Source organism: Hylobates moloch, unplaced genomic scaffold (genome assembly GCF_009828535.3).
Source record: "Hylobates moloch isolate HMO894 unplaced genomic scaffold, HMol_V3 SCAFFOLD_15, whole genome shotgun sequence".
Classification (NCBI taxonomy): domain Eukaryota; kingdom Metazoa; phylum Chordata; class Mammalia; order Primates; family Hylobatidae; genus Hylobates; species Hylobates moloch.
Genome location: NW_026652290.1, coordinates 48,345,451 through 48,371,206, shown reverse-complemented (window position 1 = coordinate 48,371,206; position 25,756 = coordinate 48,345,451). Strand labels below are relative to the sequence as shown.

The 25,756-nt window shown below is 41.9% G+C and overlaps 1 protein-coding gene, 1 non-coding gene and 1 pseudogene across 7 annotated transcripts in view; 2 read left to right on the top strand and 1 right to left on the bottom strand.

The window, feature by feature from the left end:
* The window catches only part of SPECC1 (sperm antigen with calponin homology and coiled-coil domains 1), a 236,651-nt gene that overhangs the window by 16,612 nt on the left and 194,283 nt on the right, over positions 1-25,756 (top strand). For all 6 annotated transcript variants that reach the window (XM_058428274.1, XM_058428275.1, XM_032178850.2 and 3 more), the window contains one exon: positions 5,672-5,807. In XM_058428274.1, coding sequence (XP_058284257.1) covers positions 5,672-5,807 — 136 coding nt within the window. The remainder of the gene's footprint in view (positions 1-5,671; positions 5,808-25,756) is intronic.
* On the top strand, positions 7,064-8,238 carry LOC116484086 (BTB/POZ domain-containing protein KCTD9-like; annotated as a pseudogene).
* Positions 21,594-21,698, bottom strand: LOC116484329 (U6 spliceosomal RNA). Its single transcript, XR_004252511.1, has one exon. It is a non-coding gene; the product is annotated as a U6 spliceosomal RNA (small nuclear RNA).

Sequence of the window (25,756 nt, the reverse complement as noted above, 5' to 3'; positions counted from 1 at the left end):
GAGTGAGACTGTCTCAGAAAAAAAAAAAAAAAAAAAAAAAATTCTCTTTTGGAGGTGAGTAAACTGAGCCACTAGATCCAGACTTTCCCAGGGCTCCATGGCTCACAAGTTGCCCACTTCCTAATACAGCATGATACTTCATGCCCTCCTTCCGAAGTTTTGTTTGTAAATCTAAAGATGCTTCCGTTGCTACCAGCCTGGAGAACCACCGTGGAGGGGCACTAGGAAAATGGCTGCAATGACGATGATGAAGATGATGATGAGAGCCTCCAACGTTTATGTTCTTAATAAAATGCTTTAAATGTTTAAGGGCACAACTCTAGAGATACACCAATTGCTTTGTCTCTTTTTTTTTTTTTTTTTTTGGCGGGGGGCGGGGCGGGAGACAGGGTCTTGCTCTGTTGCCCATACTGGAGTGCAATGGTGCGATCATGGCTCCCTGCAGTCTCGAACTCAAGTGATCCTCCCACCTCAGCCTCCTGAGTAGCTAGGACTTCAGACACGCAGTGCCACGCCCCACTAATTTTTGAAAAATATTATTTGTAGAAGTGGAGTCTTACTATGTTGCTCAGGCTAGTCTTGAACTCCTGGCCTCAAGTGATTCTCTTGCCTTGGCCTTGAAATGTTTTCTCCATTTTAGAATTGAGGAACTGCAGCATCAGTCCCTGGGTCATATAGGTAGGAAGAAGGAGCACTGCTGTCTTCACCACCCCCTGGGCTGCCTCCTTCTTGTGTGATTGCTGGGAACCTCCTATATAGAGATCCCAGATCCCAAGTCTTCTTTCGCATTTCTCACTCCCTCCCCACCCTTGAAAACAAAAACAAACCCTGCGATGCAGCACTTACTGCTAACTCCCCACCAGAGACCCTCCAGCCCTGAGCGTGGTGCTGCAGCTACCTGTGCTTTCCCCCAGTCACTGCTACTGCTTCACCCCTGTTCTTACCATGACTGGCGCCACCTCTGTTGTCATGCCAGGTCCTCTTGCAGTGCCCCAAAGGCAAAACTCCCACTGCTTGCCCAATGCTGTCCTTTGTTGCCTCCAGCTGTCATCTCACCAAGACCTTGAGTCCCAGGAACCAACCCCTTATGGAAGGGGGCAGGGCAAGCTCTACCTCTGCTGCTCTGGGGTGGTGGCTGGGGACGGAGGCTGTGGTGGGATCTCCGAGGGGGTTTCACTTCTGTTCTAAGTAGGAGTGCTGTGATTTGTTGGATTTTATGGTTTATTGTGGGTTTCAGAGAGCCCTTCCTCTCTTGGCCTTTGCTGTAGAGTTTGAAAATTCTGTACTTTGAGTCAGACTTGCAGATTTTAGAAATGTCAGAGAATCAGATAGGGGAAAAGCAGAATCCAGCATATATGGCTTGCATTATTGCATTAAGAATTCCCTTAACCACTGTGATTTCCCTTTTTCATTTGAGCTGTCATCTAGGGAGTTTTCAGAGTTTCAAACCAGCATTGATTTTCCTTTGGGGACCAGGGAGGCACCTGAGTGTGCTTCTTGGAAGTGTGAGTAATAGTTTTTCTCTATTGAGAAAAAGCTGCCGACCTTATAGACTATGGTCGTTTAATATTAAACATGTATTATACAGGTGACCTGATGGATGGTTTGAGAGGTTGGAGAGCTTGAGTGAAGGGATGGTTTTTACTCCGAAATGGGAAGTGGAAAGACCATTACAGAGTTCCTCTAAGAAGGGCAGTAGTGTAACTTCTGGATTAACTCGAGTGTCATGTTCGGCCCATGATATGGTTTGGCTGTGTCGCCAACCAAAATTCATCTTGAATTTTAGCTCCCATAATCCCCACGTGTCACAGGAGGGATCTGGTGGGAGGTAATTGAATCATGCTGTTCTCATGATAGTGAATAAGTCTCAGGAGGTCTGATGGTTTTATAAAGGCGAGTTCCCCTGCACATGCTCTCTCTTGCCTACCAAGAGCAAAGTGAGATGTGACTTTGCTTCTCCTTTGCTTTCCACCATGATTGTGAGGCCTCCCTAGCCATGTGGAACTGTGAGTCAACTAAACCTCTTTCCTTTGTAAATTACACAGTCTTGGGTATGTCTTTATTAGCAGCGTGAGAACAGACTAATACAGTCCAGTTGCTAAATTAGGGGACTGTGCTGTTGTTCAGAAAATGTGATCATGGGCCAGGTGTGGTGGCCCACGCCTGTAATCCTAGCACTTTGGGAGGCTGAGGCAGGTGGATCACCCGAGATCAGGAGTTCGAGACCAGCCTGGGCAACATGATGAAACCCCCTCTCTACTAAAAATACAAAAATCAGCCAGGTGTGGAGGCACACACCTGTAGCCCCAACTACTTGGGAGGATGAGAATCACTTGAACCAGGAAGGCAGAGATTGCAGTGGGCTGAGATCGCATCATGGCTCTCCAGCCTGGGCGACAGAGTGAGACTCTGGAAATAAAAAAAAAAAAAAGAAAAGAAGAAAAAAGAAAATGTGATTATGCTGACATCTAGTAACTGGAGTTGCACACAAATCATCCTTTTAATGTAAATTATTTGTTTTTAAAGTTAATAATTTGTTTTAAAATCTTGACCAAGATTGCATGGCTAATATTAAGACATCTACCATCAGGCTGGGAGTGGTGGCTCATACCTATAATACCAGCATTTGGGAGGCTGAGGTGGAGGATTGCTTGAGGCCAGGAGTTCAAGACCAGCCTGGGCAACATAGTGAGATCCTGTCTCTTTTTCTTTTCCTTTTTTTTTTTTTTTTTGAGATGGAGTCTTGCTCTGTCTGCCAGTCTAGAGTGCAGTGGCACCATCTCGGCTCACTGTAACCCCACCTCCCGGGTTCAAGTGATTCTCCTGCCTCAGCCTCCCGAGTAGCTGGGATTACAGGCATGTGTCACCACACCTGGCTAATTTTTGTATTCTTAGCAGAGATGGGGTTTCACCATGTTGACCAGGCTCATCTCGAACTCACCTGGCTAATTTTTGTATTTTTAGTAGAGATAGAGTTTCACCATGTTGACAAGATTTGTCTCAAACTCCTGACCTCAGGTGATCTGCCTGTCTTGGCCTCCCAAAGTGCTAGGATTATAGGCATGAGCCACTGCGCTCGGCCATGTGATCCCACCTCTCCAAAAATATTTTTAAAAAATTAGCCAGGCGTAGTGTTGTGCACCTGTAGTTCTAGCTACTTGGGAGGCTGAGGCAGGAAAGCCCAGGAATTCAAGGCTGCAGTGAGCCATGTTTGAACTACTACACTCCTGCCTGCGTAACAGAGCAAGACCTTGTCTCTAAAAAAATAAAAAGACTTCTACCATCATCCCTCTTGTTAAAAGGCAATGGTGAGTTACTGTTTAATGAGTAGACTTTATTTGTGATGGTAAAAATTTCTGCAGATGGATGGTGGTGATGGTTGTACAACATGGTGAATGTATTTAATACCACTGAATTGTGCACTTAAAATGGTGAATTTTATATTATGCTTATTTTAGCACAGTAAAATTTTAAAAATTACAAAAAAAAAGAAAAAAAAACCAGACGGCTAGTATTTGCAGGAGTGGAACTAGGACTTTGCCTAAATTGCAAACTTCCTTCACTCCAATTTTCTTTTTCTGTTTTAATGAAGCACAGCATATTTACAATAAAGTCCATAAAGTACACTAATCTTAATCTTAGCTATAAAGCTCATTGCATGTTTATATTTTTTTATACTTGTGTAACCACCACCCTATCAATATGTCGAACGTTCTGGCACCCCAGAAGGTTTCTTTTTGGTTGTAACTCCCCGAGAGGTAACCACCATTCTGACTTATATTACCATCATTTGATTGTGCAGCTTTTAAACTTAATACAAGTGGAATCAGGCAGTATATACTCTTTTGTGTCTGCTTTTTTCACTTAGCATAATACCTGGGACAGCCACCCATTTATTAGTATATCAGTAATTCATTTTTTTCCTATTTGCTGTGTAGTTCTCATTGCATTTATTCTTTCTGTTGAAGGACATTTGGGTTGTCCAGTTTTGGGCTGCTATAAAAAAGGTGCTATGAACATTCTTTTGAGGGACCTATGTACTCGCTTCTCTTGGGTGTGCATCTAGGAATGGGATTGCTGAGTCACAGGGGACTGTGCTGTGCTCACTTAGGAGTCTCCCTTCTTCGACTTAGTGCCTTTCAGCAAATGTTTGTCCTACCCATTTCATGACAGGGAAGAAAGCAAAGCAAGAGCAGAGGATGTTGCTTTCTTCTATTTTCCAGCCTTAGCATTAGTAGATACTGCCACTTTCCAAAGCAGTTATGCTAGTTTACACTTCCACTCACAGGCCGTGAGCATTCCAGTTGCTTCACAGCCTCACCAACACTTGGTATTGGTGTTTATTCACTTTCAAGCTATGATGGGGTGAGGGTAGTTACACCCTGAAATGTAAATGATGCAAAGATGGAAACTTTAAAAAATTGTGCAAATATTTAAACAACTAACTCTCAGTAAATGACCCCAAAGCCAGTGGAGTAGGATGGAGCAGGGCTTTTCCCTTCAGCCTGTGTGATGGGCGGGGCTCGCCCACTGCATGTCCACATTGATTTAAGGGCTTTTCCATACTGTGTGCTCTGGATGTCAGATACATTAGACGGCTCTGGACAGCTGCCTTCTCCAGTCTTCTGGCACTGTTCCTCTCCAGAGCCTTCTTTGATGAAGACTCAACAGTGGTTGAGAGAATTTAGTTGTGGTTTTTCTCATTAACATCGAATGTAATCTATCTGGTCCTGAAGTGTGGATCACTTAGGAGTCTCCTTTCTTAGACTTCATCACCTTTTAGTAAATGTTTATCCCATGACAGGGAAGAAAGCAAAGCCAGAACAGAGGGCGCTGCTTTCTTCTGTCTTCCAGCCTCCAAGAAAGTTCCTTTCTCACCTTTGAACACATTTTCTGTGTGAGATAATCTGCAGAATGCTTGGTGGTGAGGCCACAGCAGATACTCAGATTGTTTCTCTCCCTCCACCTCCTCCTGGCCTATGTCATGAGCCTTTTTTTGTTGTCCTTGAATTTCTTGTGCATTGCCCTATCCTGCCTTTTGCGCATCTCCCAGTTCTTTTTTAATTGGTTCCCATTCTTTTTTTCCCCCACCAGGAGCAGATTTTTTATTTAAAATTTTTGTTGAGAGACAAGGTTTCGCTTTGTCACCCAGGCTGGAGTGCAATGGCACAATCATAGCTTACTGCATCCTTGAACTTCTGGGCTCAAGCAATCCTCTCACCTCAGCCTCCTGGGTGTCACCATGCCCAGCTAATTAAAAAAAAAATTAGTGAGACAGTCTCACTGTTGCCCAGGCTGGTCTTGAACTCCTGAGCTCCAGCAGTCCTCCCACCTCAGCCTCCCAAAGTTCTGGGACTACAGTCATGAGTCACTGTGCCCAGCCACATTTTTTTAGGCTCATTACTTGAAGTGTGACCTGATGGTATTCTTCACGCACAGTCTTACACTGCTCTTTGAAACAGTCATGGGAGAGCATACTTGGACCTGTAATGACAGAAACAGGTTTGTGTAGCTTTGCATTTTTTCACTTCACTCTATCATGCTACTCAAAGTGCTGTTATTGTATCTTGACTGCTGGACACATAGCCCAGCTCCCATGCTCTGCTTGTTTATAGCGCTCCTTCCTGAAAACCACCTCTTAATCCTCTCTGTTTTCCTCCAACTCTCTCAGCTCAAGAGGGCCAGCAGTGAGGACACGCTCAACAAGCCAGGAAGTAGCACCGCATCGGGGGTGGTTCGCCTGAAGAAGACCGCCACTGCTGGAGCCATCTCGGAGCTCACGGAGAGCCGCCTGAGGAGCGGCGCAGGTAGGAGGGACCGGGCAGGTGGGCTTGGCAGGTCATCAGTCCTGGTTGCATGGAAGCGCTTCAGTGGACCCATGACCCATTCATTCCTTCCCTTGTGAGATACTTCTTGACCACTTACCCTGGGCCGGAACTGTTTTAGGCAGACGATGTGCACTGCCCACAGGAAGTTTACATCTAGAGTGGGGAGACCGATGAGAAACAAAAGGTAATGGGCGTGCTGTGGTTTCTTTGGTCCCTTCAGAGGTCCATTTGTCACCATGCATGTGTGAAATCCTTCTGACATCCAGGCAGGGCGGCGTATGTTCTGGGGCTGTCTTGATACAGAATGCATTAGAGGAATGAATGAACCCTGTCGATCCCTTGCAGAGGTGGGTGTCTAATATTTGTACTGAACCCTATGGAAAGCTGGGAAGAGCCTCGCCCAGCAGCTGTGGAAGGCTGCTCAGAGTGGCTTGGATGGCAGTGGCAGCTGGAAGCTGTGAACCTTCTCAGTGTTACTCATTTTTTGAGAATCAGAAAAGCGTTTTTCAATCATTATATTTGAGTTCAGAGCATGTGAAATGTGAAATATCAAAGAACTTATTTAATTTTCTCTTTGTGCATATAGATAATAACTCTAAGCTTTCATGGTCTAACTCTTACAGTGCAGCCCTCAGTGTATTGCTAAATTGTCTAAGATGGGAAAAATAACTGAAATACATCGTTATTAATTTTTAATGTGTTGAAGGGTAGTATACTTATAATTTTTGTGCTCTTAAAAGTTACATTCAGGCTAGATCTCAAAAGGTATATTTTAATTTATCAGTTTTCAAAAAGTTGAATCTGTGAAGACCATATGTGGCTTTCTTTTCTTGGATATAAGGGGAATGGCCTGGTTTTTCTATATAATGGCTTTACCATTGTAAATACTGATATTGTACTAAACGTACACACACACTTGGTTTTTAACATACAATAAACAAAAGTACCATTTATTTTTATGAAGCCAGCCTAACAGTGATTCCAAAAGTTAATAAAGCCCCACTCAAAAAAAGACAGACTGGGAGGAGCCTAGGGGCAGAGTGGGAATGAGGACCAGCTGAGTCCCGGGTGTGGGACAAGTTGCGTGTGTGTGGTGTGTCCCCAAAAGCAGGAAGGTGGTGAAAGGAGGTGAATCCCAGTGGGTGGAGGGAGGGGAAGGGTGGAAGGAGAAAAAGGTGGGAGGAGGACCAGGTGGGAGGGTGGTGGCTCACTCAGGACCCAGTAGGGGCAGCACGATGAGGTGGGTGGCCCTGTTCCTGAACGGCAGCCCCAAGAACGGAAAGGTGGTTGCTGTATGTGGAACTTTATCTGATTTGCTTTCTGTGGCCAGCAGTAAACTCGGCGTAAAAGCCACCAGTGTGTATAATGGGAAAGGTGGACTGATTGATGATCTTGCTTTGATCAGGGATGATGATGTTTTGTTTGTGTGTGGAGAGCCATTTATTGATACTCAGACAGATTCTAAGTCACCTGAGGGATTGTCAGGATTCCACACAGACTGGCTAACATTAAATGTTGGAGGGCGGTACTTTACAACAACACGGAGCACTTTAGTGAATAAAGAACCTGATAGTATGCGGCCCACATGTTTAAGGACAAAGATGTCTGGGAAATAAGCAAGATCACAGAGGAGATTTCTTAATTGACCAAAGTCCTGAGTACTTTGAACCCATTTTGAACTACTTGTGTCATGGACAGCTTGTTGTAAATGATGGCATTAATTTATTGGATATGTTAGAAGAAGCAAGATTTTTTGGTATTGACTCATTGATTGAACACCTAGAAGTGGCAATAAAGAATTCTAAACCACCGGAGGATCATTCACCAATATCCTGAAAGGAATTTGTCTGATTTTTGCTAGCAACCCCCATCAAGTCAGAACTGCGACGCCAAGGTTTGAACTTCAGTGGTGCTGATCTTTCTCATTTGGACCTTTGATACATTAACTTCAAAATGGCCAGTTTAAACCGCTGCAATCTTGCACATGCAAATCTTTGCTGTGCAAATCTTAAACAAGCTGATCTCTCTGGATCAGTGCTTGACTGCAAATCTCCAGGGAGTCAAGATGCTCTGTTCTAATATAGAAGGAGCATCCCTGAAACTGTGTAATTTTGAGGATCCTTCTGGTCTTAAAGCCAATTCAGAAGGTGCTAACCTGAAAGGTGTGGATATGGAAGGAAGTCAGATAACAGGAATTAACCTGAGAGTGACTACCTTAAAAAATGCAAAGTTGAAGAACTGTAACCTCAGAGGAGCAACTCTGGCAGGAACTGATTTAGGGAATTGTGATCTGTCTGGGTGTGATCTTCAAGAAGCCAACCTGAGAGGGTCCAACATGAAGGGAGCTAGATTTGAAGAGATGCTGACACCACTACACATGTCACAAAGTGTTAGATGAGAATTTTAGGGGCTGGAGGAAGATGTACAAGATGAAAATGTTTTCCTTATCACTTTTCTTTCTCCACCCACTCAGTTGTCCAGAAGAAATAACACTGTAAGGAAATTAAAAAAAAAAAATTTAGGGGATTATGCTTGTTCTCAGTGGTGTATAAGGGAAAAAATTGACTTTTTTTTCCATATTCTGATTTTTAACAGAAAAGCACCCATTTAATAGATATAGGGAAACTAGGTATTGCTGCCTTTTGAACAGGGTAGGGGGGTTTACCTGGTTTTATGACCAGGAATAGTATCTATTATATTTGCTTTTAAATAGGCGTGATGTAGAAATACCATCTTGGTTTGAGATGCATTTGAGGATTTTAATTTATGGAAAGCACAGCATACGCAATTATATTTATTGAATACTAGATGCAGTGTGGATATTTAAATTGTAAAAACTTTATAAAAACTTGGAAAAGGTTGTTCAGGTTTATAAATAGCTTTAGTGATGCCTCCGTCTTAAATACCTGTCACACCATATGAATATGGTAAGATCACACTCCCTAAGACTCTTCAGGTTCATTTTTATAATGTTTACTTTTTAGAACAAAACAGTAGCTAAATTAAAGTAATATCCAGTTCTTACTGATTGAGACAGAGTGGAAAGAAAGACATCATTGTACATCACTGTTATTCCAAAGGTACAGTGGAACTCCAGATGGAGGAAGAACTTACCTTATCACTACAACACTTATAAATGAGCATTTCTCAGAATTTCATTCTAGGCAAGTTCCACTCAACACCAGACCAAGCAATTCTGTCTATTCATACTATTAGCCTAGTTTTCTCATACAATCAGCACAAGCATAGGAAGATATTTCAAAACCAAAAAACCAAGGTGCATCATTAATATTCATTTAATTCAAATACCAAATAGTTTACATAGGGCCATCTTAGAAATAGATGTTAAATCCAGATCTACTGCAATCAAATCTTACACAATATGAATGAATATGGTAGAGTTGCCTGTCAAAAGGCAATGTAATATAATTGCAGCTAGAACCCTACAGTGGGGAATGAGGAATTTTAAACATACATTTGATTACAGCCACCAAAAAATATATATAAAGTAAAAATAAAGGCATTTGGCTGGTCCAAGATGTAACACCAATCAGTCAGCACCTATGATTCTTTTACTTACATTTGTTACTTTTTGTTTTTTTTGAGACAGAGTATCAGTCTGTCGCCAGGCTGGAGTACAGTGGCGCAATCTTGGCTCACTGCAACCTCCGCTTCCCGGGTTCAAGCGATTCTCCTGCCTCAGCCTCCCAAGTAGCTGGGACTACAGGTGCACACCACCACGCCCAGCTAATTTTTGTATTTTTAGTAGAGACGGGGTTTCACCATGTTAGCCTGGATGGTCTTGATCTACTGACCTCGTGATCCACCCACCTTGGCCTCCCAAAGTGCTGAGATTACAGGTATGAGTCATGGCGCCCAGCCTTTTTTTTTTTTTTTTTTTTTTTTTTTTTAAATAAAATTTAGCCCAATTTTCTTGAGTCATTTTCTCCTGCAACAGTAGAGGAAGGGCCTGTACCTCCCTACCAATGATCTGGTGTCCTTACATCTACCCCAAGAGCAGGGATATTAGCTGTGTCCACAGGGTTCTGAATTCTACAGACTCATCAACATGAGGCAAGGAATCATTGAAAATCACTTTTGTCTCCTTTGGGAGAATAACACATCTTTAGTATTTATGTAGCCTATTCTTCTGTATCTACATATGGAAAGCTTTCCTTAACAGTAAAGGGCACATATGCATAGTGAGAGGAGATCACACCTTTACAAGTGAAGGAAAGCAACTTCAGAAATGAATTATTTTCTTTGCTTTATTATTTTTACCAAGACAGAGAAGTATTATATTGAGAGATTATCTATTTTCATAATCAACATGTGCCTAAATTATATTTAAATCATTTCACTCTGTACTAGATTTTCAGGAATTACAGGATATGTTATTCACTCACTTAAAGATACCTCTGTAGAAATAACCTAAAACTGCAGAAGGATCTGAAAGATTTAACATGGTGTGTTTAGAAACTGCAGATTTTAGATCTTATGTATACTGCATTAATAAATGATATAAAGTGTGGAAAAGGAAAAAAAGACTGATCCCATGATCAAATATTAATATAAAAATTTGAGATCAGCCGGGTGCAGTGGCTCACACCTGTAATCCCAGCACTTTGGGAGGCCAAGGCGGGTGGATCATGAGGTCAGGAGATCAAGACTAGCCTGGCCAATATGGTGAAAACCCATCTCTACTAAAAGTACAAAAATTAGCTGGGCACGGTGGTGGGTGCCTGTAATCCCAGCTACTCAGGAGGCTGAGGCAGGAGAATCACTTGAAGCCGGGAAGTAGAGGTTGCAGTGAGCCGAGATCGTGTGACTACACTCCAGCCTGAGTGACAAAGGAAGATTCTGTCTCAAATAAATAAATAAATAAAAATAAAAAAATTTGAGATCAAAATATTAGCACATAGGATTCAACAATAAATTAAAAGAACAGTAGTGTACATCACAACTAAGTGAATTTATGCCACCCAAGAATGGATGAATATTAAGAAATTTCAGAATATAATCTATCATACCATATTAACAGGCCAAAGAAGAAAAACTGTACAGTTATCTCTAAAAATACAGAACATACACTTGACACGATTAACAATCTTTCTGATGTAACAACAAACTCTTGATAGACTATACATGTGCAGAGACTTCTTTAATGATGTGTATGTGTCAACAAACAAAAGCCAGTGATTCCCATTAAAGATAATTCAAGGTTGCTTACTATCACCAGTCATCTAAAATTTTCTGTAGATACTAACCAAGGCAGTAAGATAAGAGAGATGTAGAAGTACATAAATATTGGAAATGAGGGAACAAAATGATGACTGTAATCAGATAATAACATTGTATGCTTTGAATTTCCTGAAAATTGTATCTTAGAATTTTCTGAAATTCTATTAGAGACAATAAGAGTTCTGTATGTGGCTATCTGTAGACTATAATATATCAATAGCTTTCTTTTTTTTATTTTATTTTTTATTTTTTGAGATGGAGTCTTGCTCTGTCGCCCAGGCTGGAGTGCAGTGGCGTGATCTCGGCTCACTGCAAGCTCCACCTCCCGGGTTTACGCCATTCTCCTGCCTCAGCCTCCCGAGTAGCTGGGACTACAGGTGCCCGCCACCACGCCCAGCTAATTTTTTGTCTTTTGAGTAGAGATGGGGTTTCACCATGTTAGCCAGGATGATCTCGATCTCCTGACCTCATGATCCACCCACCTTGGCCTCCCAAAGTGCTGGGATTACAGGCGTGAGCCACTGCGCCTGGCCATCAATAGCTTTCTTACCAGTGTCTAGAAAAGATAATAATGTAAGAAACAGTTCTATTTATAAAGGAATGAAAGGGCAAAATATTTAGAAATAAATAGTGTGAGCATCTATATAAAAATATCTTAAAACTCTCTTGAAGGAGAAGTCTTACGTCCTTCAAAGAAGACATAAATAAGTGAAAGCATATATGTGATTCTTAGATAGGAAGATTAAATAGAATTAAGATTAAACTTAATTAGTACAACATATAAAATGTAATAAGGATGTCTGAATTATTCTGAGAATTCATTTTCATCTTGATTATAATATCAGTGGGAATTTGGGAGTGGAAACATGAATAAAATAACTGGAATTGATCTAAAACCCGTTGTTCTCAATGGGGGACGATTTTGCGCCCCCAGTTCCAACCCAGGGAACAATTGGCAATGTCTGGAGACATTTTTTTTTTTTTGGCTGTCATGACTTGGGGCTGCTACTGCCATCTAGTGGGTAGAAGCCAGAGATACTAAACATTCTAGGATGCGCAGGACCGTCCCTGCAGCAGAGAGTGTCCTGCCCAAAAATGTCAACAGTACTGCTGCTGAGAAATCCTGACCTAGCAGAATAAATATTCTAGAGTAACCAGGAAAATTCTGAAAATAGTAATCAGGGGATTAACCTTAGGCATTCTGGAACTGAAGAGGCGGTAGGCAGCTCAGTGGAACGGTGAACAAAGTGCAGAATACACTGGAAGATTTAGTACAGGGGAAAGGTGGCATTTCATATCACAGTGGATAATTCACTCAAAAATGTGACCGAGTAAGTATTTAGGAAAGAATAAAGCTGGATCCCTATCTCATTCCTCCCATCAAAATAAATTCTAAGAGGATTAAATATTTAAATATTAAAAAATGAAACTGCAAACTACAAAGAGAAAGCATCAGAGAATTAATTTGTAGTCTTGGCCTTGGAATAACCTTTCTAAGTAGGAACAAACACAGAAGCCATAAAGGAAAAGATGAAAAATATACTTACATAAATACAAGAAACTTCTTTGCAAAAAGAAGAAATTATTTGCAATACATGTAACAAAATGCTTATTTACAAAGAGTTTATACAAATCAATAAGAAAAAGAAAAATAGGCCAGATGTGGTGGCTCATGCCTATAATCCCAGCAGTTTGGGAGGCCGAAGTGGGAGGATTGCTTGAGCCCAGGAGTTCAAGACCAGCCTGAGCAACATAGTGAGACCTCATCTCTACAAAAATAAATAAATAAAAATTAGCTGGGTGTGTGCCTGTAGTCCCAGCTACTTGGGAGGCTGAGGTGGGAAGATTGTCTCAAAAAAAAAAAAAAAAAGAAAAGGAAAAATAATATAATAGAAATATATATAGCACCCATGAAAAATACAGATGGCCAGTGGAAAGATACTAAGCCTTACTTAAGAAATGTAAAGCAAGGCTGGGTGCAGTGGCTCACGCCTGTAATCCTAGCACTTTGGGAGGCTGAGGCAGGCAGATCGCTTGAGCCCAGGAGTTCGAGACCAATCTGGGCAACATGGTGAAACCCTGTCTGTACAAAAAATACAAAAATTAGCCAAGCATGGAAGCGTGCACCTGTAGTCCCAGCAACTTGGGAGACAGAGGTGGGAGGATCACTTGAACCTGGGAAGTGAAGGTTGCAGTGAACTGAAATCGTGCCACTGCACTCTGGCCTGGGCAACAGTGAGACCCTGTCTCACAATAAATAAATAATAAATAAAAAATAAAGCAAAACAACAATTAGATATATAATTTCCCCTAATACATTAGCAAAAATTAAAACAGTTTATCATTTCTGGTGTCATTAAGGGTATAAGGAGCCACATATGGTTGATGCACAAGGACAATTTGGTAATATCTGTCTAAATCTTAATATAATCTTTGACCAAGCATTTCTATTATTTAGCACTTAACGGTTACTGATATTCTTGGAAAAGGATGCCAACATGTATAATCAAGTTCAGTTGCATGATTATTTATAATAGTATAATATGGGAAACAACCTAAGTATGTATTCATACAGGGCTGGTTGAACAATGTGATTTTGGTGCAGTAGAATAGTATACAGGCATGAAAATGAATACACTAGATTTGTGTGTACTGATAGGGAAAGATCTCCAAGATACATTACTAAGTGGGGAAAATAATATGGTGCATATGGTATAACCTTAATTTGGTTTTGGTTTTAGAAGTATGTATTAATTATTAAAATCAACTTTTTTTTTCCTGGAAGGATGTCAGAATGATTATCTTTGAGGAGAGTTACCAGAATTGGAAGTGGCAGAGGAAAAATTTTTCATTTTAGATTTTCCTGTGCTGTTTGAACATTTTAAACATATGCATACATCGCTATACAAAATTAAAAACAAGGTAAATACAACATAAATTTAGACAATATAAATATAAACTAAACTTTTTTTTCGCCTTCACAAAATCCTTCCTCTTCTACTTATCTTTTGTAGTGTTCTTTAGCCATTTGTTGGTGGATTTTTTTTTTTATTGTTTGCTTATAGCATCTGCTCCTTTGCACAGGATTCTAGGAAAAGACCTTGGTTTCATATTGGCTCCTACAGTAGACAAGTTCCCATGCCCCAGGGGGCATTGGCATCCTTTATTTGTCAAAGGAAGAAAATAACTACATATCTACTACACAGTGATGTTGGGAAAAAGTTCTGTGAATATATATATAGACTGTAATGAAATAAGTGACAGTTATTATTCTCCTAGTTATACAAATTGTTTGTCAATTCATTTAAGTGAAATTAAATTATTTGACTTAATAGGGTTGAATTTGAAAATTACATTTTGTTTCTGAAGCTTTTATTTTTTTAAATTTGTTTTATTTTTTGAGACGGAGTTTCACTCTTGTTGCCCATGCTGGAGTGCAATGGCGCTCCACAACCTCCGCCTCCTGGGTTCAAGCGATTCTCCTGCCTCAGCCTCCTGAGTAGCTGGGATTACAGGCTTGTGCCACCACGCCCTGCTAATTTTGTACTTTTAGTAGAGATGGGGTTTCTCCATGTTGGTCAGGCTGGTCTCAAACTCCCGACCTCAGGTGATCCACCCGCCTCAGCCTCCCAAAGTGCTGGGATTGCAGGTGTGAGCCACCACACCCAGCCGAGAGCTTTTATTTTTAAATGTCAGTAGTCCTCAACATTTTTGTAGCATCTTTGGACAGCTGATACTTTTCTACGTTGTCATGCTGTCCCCAGACTGCCTCATTTGGAATAGGTGAATTGCAGTCTATTAGGACGGACCATTAGGAGCAGTGGTATGCAGCGCCTCTCTGTTGTAGAGGTTATCACCTCTGCAGTTGTATAGTATTGTTTCGGTAATCATTTCAATATTTGATTGCATTTTGTCTATTTTACATGCGTGAAAACCAGGAAAATGAAAGTGCTGGTTGGGACTACAGCAACCAGTTGTACAGGTTGAACATCCCAAATCCAAAAATTCAAAATCCCAAATGCTCCAAAATCTGAAATGTTTTGAGCACTGACATGATGCTCAAAGGAAATGCTCACTGGGGCATTTTGGATTTTGGATTTTCGGATTAGAGATGCTCAACTGGTAAGTATAATGCAAATATTCAAAAATAAAAAATCAGAAATCCAGAACACTTATGGCCCTGAGCATTTTGGATAAGGGATACTCACCCTGTAGTAATAAGCTTGGGTTTTAAAATCTCAATACTGCCGGGTGGGGTGGCTTAGGCCTGTAATCCCAGCACTCTGGGAGGCCGAGGCAGGCAGATCACCTGAGATATTTGGAGACCAGCCTGGCCAACATGGCGAAACTCCTTCTTTACTAAAAATACAAAAAAATTAGCCAAATGTGGTGGTGGGTGCCTGTAATCCCAGTTACTTGGGAGGCTGAGGCAGGAGAATCTCTTGAACCTGGGAGGTGGAGGCTACAGTGAACCGAGATCGTACCACCGCACTCGAGCCTGGGCGACACAGTGAGACTCAGTCTCAAAAAAAAAAAAAAAAATACAGTTGATACAAAGATGGAAATTATTTAGTGTGTTAGAAATTATGATGCTCACTGGACTTAAAGCAATTTTCTATAGACTCAGCTGTGAAGAAAAAGAATAAAATTAAAGGAAATTGGGGGACTTTTGGCAATATATAGTTGATTTCCTTTCAGAGGAAATTTCCTTTCAGAGGAAATTTCCTTTCAGAGGAAATCAACTATATATTAGACTTGTAGGGGGCAGAATTCTTTTTATGCCATGCAATACTTAGTTTTTGTACTTTTGACTAGGGGACAAGTTTTCTACGATGCATAGCATGGTATTATCTGTATTTTATTTCAATTGTATTAATTTTGAGAAAGATTTTTGTCATGAAATTTTAATACAGTATTGTGATTTTGAACTCACAAGAATTAAACCTATAGTCAGCCTGTATTTTATTGCACCCTTTCCTGGGAGCTGATCTGTCCTCAGGGAGAATCCCTGAAATCTACTCCAGGAGAAAACGTGTAATCTTTTGGTCGTAATAATTATATTATTGTCTCAGCCTTGCCTAGGGCGCCAACTTGCCATCTGTCATGGGTGGTATTGGAACTGCTTGAATAGGGAGGCATGAGCTTCTTCATTCTTTTCAAGACTATTTCCAGTTTCTGGTTTCCAGGCTTTATGCTGTTCTCTGGGGCTATGCCAAAGTTTGTTCCAACAATAGCAAGAACACAGCAAAAATCACAAAAGGGACTACTATTTTTGAGCCCTGCCACCTGCCTGCACTGTGCCAGCTTCTCTGAGCTGCTGTCTCTATTCATGCTCACAATAGCCATAGGAAGAGCATGGTTATTTTATCTAGACCAGGAACCTTGGCTTTGGAAAGGTCAAACCAGTTTGACTTCTTCTCTCCCGTGCCCACCCCAGGTTTCCATATGGAACATCCACTTTTTCTAATTGGTTTTCTTTCATTAATATTATTCACTTATCTGAATTCCAAAAAAGAATTCTGAATTCTTTTTTTTTTTTTTTCCCTAGAGACAGAGTTTTACTCTGTTGTCCAGGCTGGAGTGCAGTGGTGCAATCATAGCTCATTGCAGCCTCCAACTTCTGGGCTCAAGCAATCCTGCCCCAGCTCTCGAGTAGCTGGGACTACAGGTACACACCACCGGGGTCTCGCCCTGTTGCCCAGGCTGGTCTTGAACTCCTGGGCTCCTCCTGCCTTGGCCTCCCAAAGTGCTGGGATTATAGGCACGAGCCACTGCGCCTGGCCTGGATTCCAGTTCTTATTCTTCTTTTTCTCCCTGAGGTGTCCTTTGTGTATATCTCATGTTACACAGTGATGTGGCTTTTAGAGAATGAGGAGGTTCCTTGTGTGCAGGTGGTAGTCCTCCCTGCCTGCCCCAGGGTCAAGTGAAAGGTTATGGAACCCCCAGAAGGCTGTCAAGGAATCTAGCTACTAGGTGGCAGCCTTGTCAAAAGCACCCACCTGCTTTTGTTCTGCTACAAGTTCTAGTTCTGACAAATGTTTCTGACTTTAGAAACAATCCTTCTATTTATTGATTAATTCAACAAATATCTTTGAGTGGCTACCATGTGCCTGGCACTGTTCTAGGCAAAAGGACTATATGGGTGAGCAGGACAAACATCCCTGCTTTCATAAAGGTACCTGAGCAAGACGTGGGAGAGATGAGAAAGCCAAGTGGACAGCTGGAGTGGTGGACATTCCAGGCAGAGATGACCTCTGGCCCATGTCCTCCATGTCACGGGAGTGGTAGAAAGACCAGTGGGGCCGCAGCAGAGTGAACAAGCAGCTGGGGAGGAGGACAGGAAGATGGGGGAGCTTGCGAGTCACTGTCAGGACTTTGGATTTTTTACTCTGACTCCACTGGGGAACTTTTGCAAGTTTTTGCACAGAGCAGTGATATGACCCAACCTCATTTTAAAAGGACTGCTATGGGATGCTTGTTGAGAGTAGACAGATGGAGTAAGCAGACCAGCTTGGAGGCTAGGGCTGTGGTCTAGGAAAGAAGTGACCTGGGCTGGGCTGGCAGCCGTGGCACCGGGGAACAGCAGCTGTGTCTGGATATATTCTGAAGGGGAGAGCCAGCTGGCTCTCAACTTTCCTGGTTTTTGAATTGTTGAAAAATACACATAATCATTTTTAAGTGTACAGTTCAGTGGCATTAAGTTCATTCACATTGTTGTACAACCATCACTGGTCATCCATTTCCAGAACTGTTTCATCTTCCCGAAGTGAAACTCTGTCCCCATTAAACACTCGCTTCCCATTCCCCTTCCCTCAGCTCCCGGCAAGCACCATTCTGTTCTTTGTCTCTGAATCTGACTGCTCTCGATTCCTCATAGGAGTGGCATCATACAGTGTTTGTCCTTTTGCAACTGGCTTATTTCACTCAGCATAATATCCTCAAGGTACATCCACGCTGTAGCACGTGTCAGAATTTCCTTCCTTTTTGAGGCTAACTAATATTTCCTTGTATGGATATACCATATCTTATTTATCCATTCACCTGTTGAAGGACCCTTGGCCTATTTCTACCTTTTGGCTATTGTGAATAATGCTGCTCTGTACCCAGGTGTACAAATATCTCCTTGAGACACTGCTTTGACTTTTTGAGGGTATATACCTGGAAGTGGGATTGCTGGATTCTCCTGATAGATTGTAAAGTTGGTGTAGGGTAAGATTTCTGCTCATGTTAGTAGTGGGATGAGTGAGATGAAATCCGATGGGCCTTCCCAAGGGATGAGGAGTGAACATAGATCTCTTCTGGAGACAGCAGTCAGCTAGAAGGAGGTTCACATAGCCACATTTAAAACATTTTTAAAACGACGAGACATGGAAGTGCCCATTTAGGTGTTTCTTTATATAGCACACATGGGATCCAAAGACATGCACTATTTTAAACTGATATCAGTGTTTTCTAAAAGGCAAAATAAATGTGAAGGGCTAGTTTTACTGTGGCCAAACTGTAATGCTTGCAGAATCTCAGACATCTCAGATGGTGATCAGTAATAAGGGCAAGCAGTCGTGATTGGCTCACTGCCAAGAAGCTGTCCGTGTCCTCGCTGATACCTGGACGCCGGCATGCTCCCAGTTACCTGCATCACAGCCCGGTAATGCCTGAGGCTCCAACCTGAGACACCTGTCTTCTCTGACACAGGGAGGGAATAACTCTGGGCTCCTATCAGGGGAACTCGTCTAACATGGAAGGTAAGTATTCTTATCCCCATCTGACATGTGAAGAAGCCAAGGCTCCAGGATAGGTAGTGTTCCCAAATTCAAACCCAGGGTCCGACTCCAGAGTTCTTTTTTCTGCTACTCTGTTTGTCTCAGATAGGGAGACTTGTTTTCTTCCCCCATCATCTTTACCTGTTGTAGAATTACTATTACCAGTGACTAGCATTCTTTGCTCAGTATGTGCTAACCACTGTTCTCATATGCAATGAATATAGTCTCCTTTAGTCTTTACTACAACCCTATGAAGTAGTATCCTTATTATCATTCCCATTTTATAGATCAGGAGACTGAGGCATAAAGAGATTAAGCAGACTGTCCAAGTCCACGCGAGATAAATATTGGTACCAGGACTTGCAGATTAGGAAACAGGGACTGAAAGAAAACCATGGATGGGTTGGCCTGCTGGGGTGAGAGTGGAGGAAGGGGATTTTGGAAGTCTTGGAATTGAGAGGCCAAAAGGTGGGTGGGTCAGTTTCTTGGATGCCAGAGAAGGAGGAGCGCCATGAGCCAGGGATGTCAGGGAATGGGGAGAATGGGGTGGGGGTGTGTAGATGGCAACAGGGAGGGGAAGAGGATGCCAGGTCCTGCTGTGTGAACTGCAGAAATGGAAGGTGTCTGTTTACAGTGGGGAGGGGAACAGACCGGGGAAGCAACAGTTGTAGGTATGAGGTACAGCGAGACCTTCAGTTTGGGAAATGTGAGAAAATGAACAGACTGGCTTGGGAAGGCAGTGGTGGGATTCATCCAGCTGTGGCAGTGAGGGGACATTCAGAGAGCTCAGCCTATGGGAAGTGTTGATTTCACTGTGAGTTCTGAAGGGCCATGAAGAAGTGTTGGGGACTCAAGGGAGGGGCCTGGGGCAGGTGGGGCCGAGTCTCTTTGGAGATGAGAACCTGCAAAATCACAGAATGCCAGGAATGAGTTTGTTCTTGTTTTCATAATTTTAGAGAGGTCATTTATCAATGAATATATTTTGTGATAAAAAAAAATTTCAGATTCAGTACAGATGCTCCTCCACTTACTTCATCGGTTACTTCCAGATAAACTCATCATAAGCTGAAAATATGCCAAGTTGAAAACACATTTAATGTGCCTAACCTTCTGAACATCATAGCTGAGCCCAGCCTGCCTTAAATGGGCTCCAAACACTCATATTAGCCTACATTTGGGCAAAATCATCTAACACAGAGCCTATTTTATGATAAAGTGTTGAATATCTTATATAATTTATTGTATTAGATTGGTGCAAAAAAGTAATTGTGATTTTTGCCATTTTAAAAATTGCAGGCCAGGCACGGTGGCTCACGCCTGTAATCCCAGCACTTCGGGAGGCCGAGGTGGGCAGATCATGAGGTGAGGAGATCGAGACCATCCTGGCTAACATGGTAAAACCTTGTCTCTACTAAAAATACAAAAAACTAGCCGGGTGTAGTGGTGGGTGCCTGTAGTCCCAGCTACTTGGGAGGCTGAGGCAGGAGAATGGCATGAACCCGGGAGGCAGAGCTTGCAGTGAGCCAAGATCACACCACTGCACTCCAGCCTGGGCGACAGAGCGAGACTCCGTCTCAAAAAAAAAAAACAAAAAAAAAAACTGCAATTACTTTTCCACCAACCTAATTTACTGGAAGTGAAAAGCAGAATGGTTGTCTGGGCACTTGAAGTACAGCTTCTACTGAATGCGTGTCATGTTTGCATCACCTTAAGGTCAAAAAGGGTAAGTCACACCATCGTAAGTTTGGAACTGTCTGTATTTTCATTTTCTTCTATTTTATTCTACATTTAATTCATTTTCACATTGTGGTAGGAGATCTACCCTCTGAACACATTTTTAAGTGTGTAATTCAGGGGAATGCTACATAGCAGGTCCCTCAAGCTTACGCATCTGTACCCACTGAACAACTCCCTGTCACCCTGTTCGCAGCCCTTGGCAGCCACCACTCGGCTTTCTGTTTCTGTGAGTTTGTTTGAGATTCTGCATCCAAGTGAGATCATACGGTATCCTTTTGTGACTGGCTCATTTCCCTTAGCATAGTATCCTTCAGGTTCATCCACAATGGGACATGTGTCAGAATTTCCTTCCTTTTAAAGGCTGAATAATATTCCATCGTCTGGATAGCCATACTTTGTTTATCCATCATACGTGGATGGACCAGGAATGGCTTTCAGCTTCTGGTGGTGTCTGAGGTAAACCCAGTTGTGAGGATGTTATGAACTCCACACTAGTTAAGGTGCTGAATTCTAAGCTTGAGGACACACATGGTGGTGTCGTGGCCCTGCGTTTCCCGGGAGTACATGATTTAGTCAGGGCTTTGGGGTAGGGCCAAGGGTTTTCTGTGACTTTCTGTGTTGGCACAAGGTGCAGTGCTGGTTTGGGGATGGCAGCTTTCCTGCATCCTCCCTGGGTGCCTGTGGTATAGACAGCGGGGAGCTCTTCCTGCACCTCCCCCAAGAATACTGACATCTTTGCCAACTCTTTCCATCCAGGTCCTGGCAGTCTCTCCAGTTCTCCATGTCCTCTCTTTTATTTGGGCTCTTCCCCTAAAGTTTGCTATTTCCTTTCTCCCTCTTTCCCCGCTCTCCTCTCCTCCTTTCCTGTTTGTTGAGTTTATACCTTTGTTTATGCCTTCCCTCCCTCCCTCTGTTCTTCCCTCCCTTCATTCCTTCCTTCCTTTTTGTTGAGTTTCTGCCTTTGTTTTATACTTCTATTCCTATTGTGAATGGGATTCTTTATACATTGTACTTTTTTCTTGTTTTTTAACATATGGACTATTTCACGACTTTGAATGTCATCCTTACACAGGAACCATGCTAATCTTCTCTGCATCATTCCAGTTTTGGTATTAGCACTGTCACTGACTGTATTTTCTAATTCGATACTTTAAAAATATTTAGTTTGGAACTGGCTCGCTCCCTTACCATCCTCTCTTCTTAGCACTAATGGTTTTCAGTTGATTCTCAGGTGTCTTCCAAGCAGACAGTCATATCAGCTGCAGATAATAATGCCTTTGTCTCCTCCATTCCAGGAGTTATTCTTTTATTTCTGGTTCTTGCTGTTTTGTGCGTGTGTGATCCCAGTTGTGTTAAATGCTAATGATATCTCGACTTGCTCTCACTTTACTGTGGGTGATTTTGGTGTTTTCTGATTAAATATGATGCAGAAAGTTGGCTTGGGGCTTTGTTTTACATGTTAAGTCTTCTCCTCCTATATTCCTTTGAGTTATTAGGATTTGGTGATGGGTTTTATTAAATGTCTTCTAGGCATGCTGTTATTACTTTGATTATTGCTTCTCTTTTTACCCTGGAGTCTCCTCCAGGAAATTAAAGTATATGTGTATTTGGCCTCCTGGGTATTTCTTCCATGTCACATATGTTATCTCTGATTCTTGTGATCACTTTCATTCATGCTCTGATTTTTCAAAGTTTATCATCTAATGTGCCTTGCTTTGTATGCTTCTTTTCTTCAACTATTGTGTTTTTAATCTTTAGTCTGATTTCTCTGCTTTCAGATTATTTCTTCTTCATGACTTCTTGCTCAACTTTCATAGCTATCAAATCTTGAATTTCAAATGAGAATGCAAATTGCAGATTTTTTTGAAATCTCCCATTTCTACCAGTAACTTTGTTTCATAGGTGTGTATTTACTTGGAATCCTCAGCTGGTCCCCCTTTTATGATCTGCCAGAGCTTTCCAGATAGATCTAGAGAGTTTTCTGTGATCACCTGTCTTTACAGAGGGAAGCTAGTGTTTGTCCAAAAATCAGAAATTGAGAGGAATACTACTGGAGAATGTGTGGTTATCAGGTCATCTTTTTTTTTTTTGAGACAGGCTCTCACTCTTTTGCCCAGGCTGAAGTGTAGTGGCGTGATTATAGCTCACTGTAGCCTGGAGCTCCTGGGCTCCAGCAATCCTCTTGCCTCAGCCTCTCAAAGTGATGGGATTATAGGCGTAAGCCACAGCGCCCAGCCAGGTCATATCATTTACTCTCTGTTGAAGGAAGAGGAAAAATTTTTGCATTATCTGGGGTGAAAGTAAGGAGGGCACTAAAGCCTGACGTGCAATTTTGCCATTTTTTTCTTTTCTATGTATTTTGTTTTTGTTGTTCTCATTGTTACTTTAGTGCCTGCTGGAAGGTGGCCTTGTCCTCCCCTTCTGCTTGCATAATAGCCCCTGTTCTTATCAGCTGGCCATGGCTGTTTCCCTTGTGTGGCCTTCTGTGCATGCAGGCAAGGAGAAGGGAGCACTAGCAGGCCTTCTGAAGCTGCTCATGGCAGAGGCCTCAACTTAGTAGTCCAGTTACCCTTTTAAATGATGATTATTCTGTAATGTGCCCTTTAATATCCTAAAATGAAATTCACCAGTCCCTATACATTACTGAAAAAAATCAATATAATGCTGTACCTATAATGTAGAGAAGAAATAAAAGGCAAATAATTTCTAATGAAGTGACATATCAGTGTGTAAATGCTGGAGCCTGACTCCACTAGAAGACAGTTAGATGCTTGTACATTAGTGGAGATTGCTGCCTTAAGCTTGAATGCTACAAATGAGACTGACTCATGGGTGCAATGTTGAGAATTCAAATACCAGGCAGTGTTGACATCAGTGACTTTGAAATGCTGACAGCTCAGGGTAAACATTTTGAATAAGGCAAAGTACTGTCTTTCCTTAAGTTACATGTTAGTTGCATTCCTAGAAAATTCGGTGTATAATAGCAATGCTGTGTGAAACTGTTTTGTGTTTCTTTGTAAAGCAGAGTTAGATTCTGGGTGTAGGTATTTATAACAGTGTTCTCCCATTCAGGAGTGCTGTCAGATCACAAGGAGGGAGCGGGGAAGCAGGAAGCAGGCATGCCCCTCATATTTGCAAGGCTTGGGGCAAGAGTGCAGCGGGAGCCATCTGTTTATTCACAATATTCTGATATAATTAAATATTCTAGTAAAGGAGATCAAGTGTCAGGGATTTCAGATGATCTGGTAGCTTGTAGATCTAATGACAATAATTTTCTTACTCATTTTCATCTTTTTTTTTTTTATCAGTAATGGGTGAATTTTGTGTGGTGAATTTTAGTTTTTCTTCCCAGCTTCCCCCAAATTCTACTTCAGTATTTTCTCATTTTTATCACTTTGCAATTTGTAATTCTTCTCAAAGGTTAAAAAAATTAATGATATTCAAATATAATTTTAAAATAATTTTTCTTCAAAATATAAAGTCAATATAAAGGGTGAAATATATTTTATGTTTTTTAATTTTTTAATTTAATTTTTTATTTTTAGAGACAGCATCACACTTTGTCACACAGGCTGGAGTGCAATGGCATGATCATGGCTCACTGCAGCCTCAAACTCCTGGCCTCAAACCATCCTCCTGCCTCAGCCTCCAGAGTTGCTGGGACTACAGCCATGCGCCACCATGCCTGGTTAATTTTTTAAATTTTTTTATAGAGACAGGTGCTCACTATGTTCCTGGGCTGAAGCCATCCTTCCATCCTGGCCTCCCAAAGTGCTGGGATTATGGGTGTGAGCCACTGTGCCTGGCCTGTTTTTTTTTGTTTTTGAGATGGAGTCTTACTCTGTCACCAGGCTGGAGTGCAGTGGCACGATCTCGGCTCACTGCAAGCTCTGCCTCCTGGGTTCAAGCCATTCTCCTGCCTTAGCCTCCCGAGTAGCTGGGACTACAGGTGCCTGCCACCACGCCCAGCTAATTTTTTTGTATTTTTAGTAGAGACGGGGTTTCACCCCGTGTTAGCCAGGATGGTCTCAATCTCCTGACCTCGTGATCTACACACCTCCGCCTCCCAAAGTGCTGGGATTACAGGCGTGAACCACCGTGCCCAGCCAGATTTCTTTTTTTTTTAACTGTTGAATTCTATGGGTTCTTTATATGTACTAGAAACTAGTTCTTTATTGCATATGTGGTCTGCAAATATGTTCTTCCAGTCTCTTATCTTTTCAACCTTATAACATGGTCTTTCACAGACCAAAAGTTTTAAATTTTGATGAAGTACAACTTATTAATTTTCCCTTATATAGATTGTGCTTTTGATGTCAAAATTCTTTGCCTAGAGCCGGTTTTTTTTTGTTGTTGTTGTTGTTTGTTTGTTTGTTTTGTTTTGAGACGGAGTCTAACTCTGTTGCCCAGGCTGGAGTGCAATGGCGCAATCTTGGCTCACTGCAACCTCTGCCTCCTGGGTTCAAGCGATTTTCCTGCCTCAGCCTCCCAAGAAGCTGGGATTATAGGCACGTGCCACTGCACCCAGCTAATTTTTGTATTTTTAGTAGAAACTGGGTTTCACTATGTTGCCCAGGCTGGTTTTGAACTCCTGACCTCAGGTGATCCACCTGCCTCGGCCTCTCAAAGTACTGGGATTACAGGTGTGAGCCACTGCGCCCAGCTGCCTAGAGCCAGTTCTTTAAGATTTTCTCTTATATTTTTCCCAAAAGTCTTATAGTTTTACATTTACATTTAAATATGTGATCCATTTTGAGTTAATTTTTGCAGAAGTTGTGAGACTTGGTCAAGGTTACTTTTGTTGTGAATGTCCAGTTGCTCCATTGTTGGAAAGGGTATCCTTTCTCTATTGAATCGCTTTTCTACTTTTGTGAAAATCAGTTGGGGCTGGGCGTGGTGGTTCACACCTGTAAGCCCTACACTTTGGGAGGCTGAGGCCAGAGGATGGCAGCCTGGACAACATGGCAAGATCCCATCTCTACAAGAAATACAAAAATTAGCTGGGTATGGTGGTGCACACTTGTGGTCCCAGCTACTTGAAATGCTGAGGTGGGAGGATTGTTTGAGCCTGAGAGGTCAAGTCTGCAGTGATCTATAATAATGCCATTGCACTCCAGCCTAGGTGACAGAGCGAGACCCTGTCTCTATTAAAAAAGAAAACATCAGTTGGGCATACTTGTATTCTGGGTT